General features: G+C 40.1%; 2 protein-coding genes across 2 annotated transcripts; one reads left to right on the top strand and one right to left on the bottom strand.

Annotated features, from left to right (window-relative positions):
* Positions 1-663: 663 nt before the first annotated feature.
* Positions 664-1,197, top strand: LOC124681654. Its single transcript, XM_047216525.1, has 3 exons — positions 664-737; positions 823-1,030; positions 1,112-1,197. Exons 1-3 carry the CDS (start codon positions 702-704, stop codon positions 1,189-1,191), a joined length of 324 nt encoding a protein of 107 aa, XP_047072481.1. The 5' UTR covers positions 664-701; the 3' UTR covers positions 1,192-1,197.
* Positions 1,198-2,729: 1,532 nt separating this feature from the next.
* LOC124681647 lies at positions 2,730-6,950 on the bottom strand. The gene is made up of 8 exons (XM_047216518.1): positions 6,763-6,950; positions 6,629-6,669; positions 6,389-6,548; positions 6,249-6,302; positions 5,508-5,670; positions 4,260-4,473; positions 4,038-4,189; positions 2,730-3,127 (listed from the first exon to the last, which is right to left on the bottom strand). The coding sequence occupies exons 1-7, from the start codon at positions 6,948-6,950 to the stop codon at positions 4,038-4,040; spliced, it is 972 nt and encodes a 323-aa protein (XP_047072474.1). The 3' UTR covers positions 2,730-3,127.
* Between the last annotated feature and the right edge of the window lie 204 nt (positions 6,951-7,154).

Below are 7,154 nucleotides of genomic sequence, written 5' to 3'. Positions count from 1 at the left end.
TCGTTGTACCCAGAAGTCTAGAACTACCTCAAACTCAAGTAATCTTCATCAACTAGTTGCATTTCAAGTGGGATCGTAGCAGATTGCTCTTCTTTGTTCCTACATTTTCATTCTCTTCCTACGCGAGGTTTCTTGGGCACGAGTTTATGCATAGGGATGTAGATTTGCTACTTCTTGGCTGGGGAGATATCCCCATTCGAAAAAAAAATATTTGCTACTTCTTATACTTTATGAGGTGGATTGTTTTTTAGTGCTAATTTTGGGCGACCTGCTCATGTTCCCTACATTTACCTTGCTATAGTGTTTATTAGTAGTTCCCTTTTTTCATTATTTGTCACATTACTTCCTAGTTTTCAATGTAATGCCTGCATTTTGCATTTTCAGGTGGAGGTTGAAGGAAATCCTGCTATGGGGTATGCAGTACTGATGTTTCGTTCTTTGTGTGCTTATATTTCTGTCAACAGCTAGTGCATTTCTTGGCATGGAAGCTAGTGCTGTCATTAATTATTCTCTAATAATATCTTACACAACTTGTTTTAAAAAATAGGGATTTACTACAGTTTCAGCTACTGACAGAAGAAGCTGAGAATCTATGTTTCCTCAAGCACAAAGATAAAAAATGTAAAGACCTGCCAGTGCCATGCTGCACCAATGTGTACAAGATATTAAAGTCATCAAATCAGACAAACACCTGTGCTGAGATGGCAGCACGGTACTATTATAACAAGCTTTATCCTGTAAGCACCTCTCTCGCCATCTCTATCCAGAAGATCAATTACATAAACTGATAAACATAAATTCACTGTTTGTTCTTTTTGTTAGGGCCGGTTCCTCAATGACCTGGTAGCCATGGATAGCCACACCTTCGATCGTACTAAATATGATGACATAGATGATAAATTAGCCTATTTTCATGTCAACTTTAGAGCTAGGACACCATCGAGAGAAAATCCCTCATCGATTTTCTTTGCTGAGCTCAGTGGAACAGAAGGACCTGAGAAAGTCCGCATGTGCATTCAGTTGGACCCAGGTAACATCACTAACAATGCATCATTGTCATGTCATGATTAGTATTCATGTTCAAATGTTTGGGATGGTGGCACATATGCAGGTGAAATGGAGAACTGCACATTCTGCACGGGAATTTTGCATCCCCGAGATAGTTTTATTGGCTGTATGGGTCCCTACTAAAAAAAAAACAAGATGTGAGTTAAAACTTTTTATATTCTAGAATTTGTTGCTGCGTTTGGAGTCCGAAGTAGCAATGCATTCTCTTAAATAACAGCAGTAGTACATCATTTCATATCTGAAATGCGTCTCGATATCATCAACTCTGTTGTCTCGCCAGCGCTCAATCGTGCTAATTCCATGCATGTTATCCAAATAGTCTGGACACAGAGTACTAGTAACTGAACTCCAAACTGATGGATTGACCCGGGTTGCCTAGGAATGTGACATTCACCTACATTACACTTAAGACACCGAGCAATCATGTGCATGCCCACATATGTGCAGAAAACTTGGTTAGCATTTGACGCCATAGCTAGCCGACTACATGGATTTTTCTCCTAGTATCGGTTGCTAAGACTATTCCTCGTGACTTAATTTGGTGCCTGTATTTTCTCTCCATTGAGCTCCGTTTTTTGGTTTTGCTTTTTGAACCACTGCTTGTGACTCATGGCTCCAGCTTTATCTAGCAAGCAGAACAGTGGCAAGTTTTCTAAGAAAATGATGTGATCATCATTTCTATATTTCAGGTTCTTAGCAGGAGGCTGGGACTGCCTTGAAGATGCAGTTAATTCATCTCAATTTTCCTTTGTTGTCCCCAATGAATCGCTAGAAGACCACATCAGGAAGCAAGCATCAGCTGAAAGTTATGAGTTACCTAAGAAAGTACAAGGTGTGTAAATCAGTATAATTTGTACTAAATCTTGGTAAACATCTTTAGATATGCATCTCAGTCAAATTAGCAATGAAAAATTCATGATGCCAATTGCTATTTATTTTGGTTCCCAATCATTCTTTGCTTTCGTACCATCCAAAAGTTCACTTATTGCTATGCATATATTTTAATTTCCCTCTCAAATGTCAAGCCTTATTGTTCTTGAAGGGTGCATTCTGATGTTATTCTGGTTTTCTTGTTCAGCAGATCCCCTTGGTGAACTCCAGCTTCAAGCACCCAGCGTGCAACCACCAGCACAGTCGAGCTATAAACCCCGCCAACCTCTAACATTTCGTGGTGTTTGAAGCACCAGCCTTCAGTACAGTCTTGAATGACTGTTGTCGCTGTCACTACTGTGTCACAGCTGAACTCTGCCAAATGTAGGATACGCAAGCCAGATCTGTTTGCTGTGAACTACTCCATGAGGCTGTATCTAACTCTCCCTGGTTGCCCTACGCATTGAAGTTTTGTGATTTAAATGAGGATACCCAAGACAATGGCATAGTCCATGGTACACAAATAGCGGAATAGATTGAGATTTGGCATTATTTGGTTCTTCAGATTATCCCCCGTTTTGCCCTACAATGTCTTCCCCTTGGATATGTACTATCTTGGTCCTTGAAAGCTTCAGCGGACATTAACATTTTTGCCAGAAACTTGTAGACATGACACCAATAGAGTCCAGATGTTGACACTTGCAATCACCACATTGGATTAATTTTTTTTTTGGCAAAAAGAACACTGCAAAGATGCCCATCACCTGTTTTTACAGTGCTGCTATGGGTTATTTCTAGTAAAGTATATTGCCCAAAATCCTACATGTGACATATAGTCCCAAACTAGCATGAAAAAGATACTAATATTCCGTTATCACACATACAGAGATTACATTGCATTCCACCAAACAAATGTTTTCTCAATCAAAAACACAAAATAAGATGTGCAAGACTGAGGGAGTACAATTCATAAGGTCACAACTCACAAGCAGTTAGACTCCTCCAACTGTGGATTCCAAAACCATCCTGAGGGAGTTACTGGACACCACTAATGTTTCTTAAAAAAAATACATTACTACAGTTTGTCCAATCTTCAGAGCACAAATGTAGCACAAGATCCCTCCTTCAAGCTTCGGTAATCTGGCTTTATCCTTAACTTTTATCTCTGCACGATCCACCAGATCCAGCACTAAAAAGGTAAGAACAGCAGTTAAGCCTCTAACTTCCAATCACACATATTAAAATAAGAAATAACTAATGAATTTTCTCGCCTCATAATCACATGCCACAACATTATTAAATAAATAGTTTGTACTTTCTATTGACTTCAACTAACTGATCCGTGTGTTATCAGATTATCCATACTTTTATAAAGGATTGGAAGGTGCATTTTCAAGATATATAGTATATGCTTTTCATGTCCCTTGCTTGCGAACTTCTTTAGTAGGGCGGGTAGCTTTGGAGATCCCATTTTTGACGTTTACCGTTGTCCCCAGACTTCACTAAACTTTCACCTGGGTGTGTTCTTTCAAACACCTGTTATCAATTAATATGATCTAATGATTGATATAAAATTAAAATTAATCTGATGGCTAATATTTTAAAGATGATATGGCTGCATTAGACTTGACTTAAGAGTAATAAAGCATTTGGTATGCAAAATATGAGAAATACATACTGTTACAGCTGTAGCTAACAAATTCACGAGGTGACTAACAAATTCAGCAAGGTGACGATAAAATGGCCAAGCATGATTGCAAACAACAGGTGCTGGTACGCTGCTAACCAAGCCCACTAAGGTTGTTTGTCACACTGATCAACAATCACCCACCTCCACCCATCCCTATGACCCAAATTTTGTTGTTTCACTCTATTAGAGAACAGTCCCGCAACACCTTAGATATTGATATTGATCCAAACACATTAACTCTGCAAGTTGCCCTACCATCAATACCACCTGATATTGCATCGCCCAAAATGAGAAGAACAAGTCCCACCGCACATAAACATTGGCTTTCTCAAAACTTAGTTGAAGAAGCAACATTTAATTGCAAAATGAACTATATGACTACGTAGCACATTTGTTTTCAAACTCTTACCTAATCCTCATGGTAATATGACACACCAACAAAATGGCCTGCCTTATAGCCTGATCCCTCAGGGTGCTTGATTTTATCGGTACAAGCATAGCAGTGATGTATATCCCGATCTTTACTTGTGTGAGGCCCCCGATCAAGATCACGACGTCCAACTGTAAAATAATTGATGAGATATCTAAGAAATTTTCAACTGAGCTAACTAGAAGCTCTCAGTACACTTACCAGTTTGTTTCTTCTCATCAAGAAAATGGAAAGACCTGAGAGCCATTGCATTGAGTCGCAGTCCAACATGTTCCAACTCAGCAAAAACAAGCACTTTAGGACCATTTTTCTTTGGACCATTACTAGCATTGGCATAGAAGTTCACATGGGCATGAAAGTAATCTCCTTCAAAAAATATAGCTCCATCAACTGCCTCAACCAGCGAGTGCTTAACCTGACCATTATAACAAATGAAAACAAGCTCAACAACACTACGAGCAGTTTTCAGGATATAAAATTGACAAAAATAAGGAAAGAATTTTAGAAAACATTGGCTAATGCATTAAGCTTATCGTTAACATTCACGCCCTCTCTGAAATGAAACACAGTTGAAAACGACAGGATAGTCCTTGTTACAACTTCTTGTTAGGTTTTAACTATAATCCTTTAGACAAACCCAAGTTAACTCTGTTCTAGTTAGACTATTTTTTTCTTGACTGAAATGGGGTAACTTTCCCATTTTTTACCTAAGGAAAATGCAAGCCTAAAGGTGGAAAACCCATAAAAACAAAGATCTAGAACTATCTTTATAAGTGTCAGAGAAGGGTACCAATGTGTTTCATATTGCTTTTCTTTGATTTAGACCAAATGGACCATCCCGTGTTTATTTGATGAAAAAGGCGAGACACGGCTTAATCAATGAGTGTTGTTTTCAAATACATTTTCTGGCAAGGTGTTCAGTTCACCTTTGACGATACCGATTGCATCACAAATAGGATCAAGAATGGTTTCATTTCAACTAAAACAGTACTTATGATATATCTAAAGCTAAGACCAAACTAATTATAGTTTAAAATCATGCTAACAGATTCGGTTCCCCAATTGCTCTTCAGGGGAACATTGGCTTCACCAAGGTAGAATTGTCATGTTACTAAGCCCACGTGCTAAGTTATCATTGGTTTTTTTTGTTCAGTCAGCTTATGTGTGCCATTACGTTGTTAGCTTAGATCTGGGAAGATGGTTTCTCTAAACAATGATTTTATTTGTAGCATCACATTGTAGTCATATAATTTTTCTATCGTATTTCATTTTGATATCATAAAATGAACTTTACCTTCACATGGCCTCTGCGAGACATAGTAACATGATTCTGGGGAAGTTACTTGAGTCGCACAAAAGGTTTTATCGGAGTTACCCGTCAACAAGCATTCTGACAGCCTTAACTGAAGAAATCACACTCTTGTAGGAAAGAACATTAAAATGATTTACCTTATTGTTTTTGTTTTTGTTGTAACGTTTCAGAGCCAACTCAGCGAATCGCCTTGTCTGCTTTCGGTAAAGCTCTTTATTCTTTGCTTGATCGAAATTCGCTGGCTCATGCCAGTTCTCGACCACAGCATCCATGAAGTTATCTACCAGTGCATTATATTCCCTATTTGGATAACTGGTTCAGTACAAAATATAATATGATGGAGAAGAAAAGGAAGATTGCTACCATTCAGACAATAATTGTTAGCTAGTAAAGTATAACAACAGACAAGTAAAACTAATGCAATGTGTACCACACAAAAAAAAAGTCAGATTATTTTGATTGCAGTAGAAAACGTACATCTGCAACAGACATCCACATTATTTATGTCACACCAACTAGGTAATACATTTGATTTGTATCTATTATAAAATATATCTGCATCCATTATTCCATTTGGAGCAAAGAGGTGATTCCCAAGGATATAATATAATTGGGAGCAGATGGACAGGTGCTATTGATACCGTTGTGCTCATATATACTCCCTCCGTTCAAAAATAAGTGTCTCAACTTCTTTTTAGATTCGGAAGTATCTACAACTAAAATGTGTCTAGACACATGTACATCAGAATCTAGATAAAACTAAGACACTTATTTTTGAACAGAGGTCGCATAACATATAGTGTGCGTGCCTAGAAAATGATCTGTATCGCTAAATGAAGCATGTACACAGATCTGATACAAAATTCTATAGTTTATACCTATCGGTGATCCCGGAACCATCATTGTTGTTTTCATAATGCTTGTAGCAATGGCTGCACCAAGAAACACAAGAAACTTCAAACACAGAGACAAACAAATAGAAAGAGATTAGAGTCCAATAACACAAGTAGATAATCACATTGGACTGTCAGGCCAGTCAGTAGGACTCTTGCTGCCATCATGCAGGAGAGGGGTATCAACCGAAGCTGGAGACATCCCTGAGGGCGAGTGGCGGAGGGGACTGAGGCTTCTCGCCCCATGGTCATGACGATCACGCACACTAGATGAGTGGAGCCTCTCTAGACATAAGAATGGCAGTTAAGTTAACTTGAGTTCAGGCCATGCTCGATCATCCCAATAAAATGTGAAATTAGCTCACCTGCGCTGTACCATTCAGTGTCTAGGTACCTGCACCTGCGCCTAGCAGCAAATAAATGATTTATAAAACACTACTATGTATTATGACCAAGCAAACAAAGGTACAACTGCCGAGACATCCTCATCCACACCTACCTGCTGCTGGAGGAGTCCTCATGTCCGGATCCCAACCGAGACTGCTTGGCCCGGTTGGGAGACGAGTGGAGGCGAGGGCTGCGGCTGCCCTCACCCCTAGAACGCTGGTGGTGGTCAGGGTAACGATCTCTGTGCGGTGAGCCGGTGACCGACGGTGATACGGCAAGGAATGTGGGGAGGCGGAGCATCGCCGGCGCCGGCTCACGCGGGATCGGACCGGCGATGGGAAATCAGGCGCCGAGAATTGGGCAGGGCTTTCGATGTCGTGAGAGGGCGGGGGCCAGTTATGGTCCACGCCATATCCTCCTGGTCGTCGCATAGGAAGCTTGCGCGGAGGTCTCGTGGGTGCGCGGAGAAGGGCGGCGCTCGGCGGCAGCCGAGGGAGGATGAAC

Source organism: Lolium rigidum, unplaced genomic scaffold (genome assembly GCF_022539505.1).
Source record: "Lolium rigidum isolate FL_2022 unplaced genomic scaffold, APGP_CSIRO_Lrig_0.1 contig_5106_1, whole genome shotgun sequence".
Classification (NCBI taxonomy): Eukaryota; Viridiplantae; Streptophyta; class Magnoliopsida; order Poales; family Poaceae; genus Lolium; species Lolium rigidum.
The sequence above is the reverse complement of the archived record's forward strand: the minus strand, read 5'-3'. Positions and strand labels throughout refer to the sequence as shown.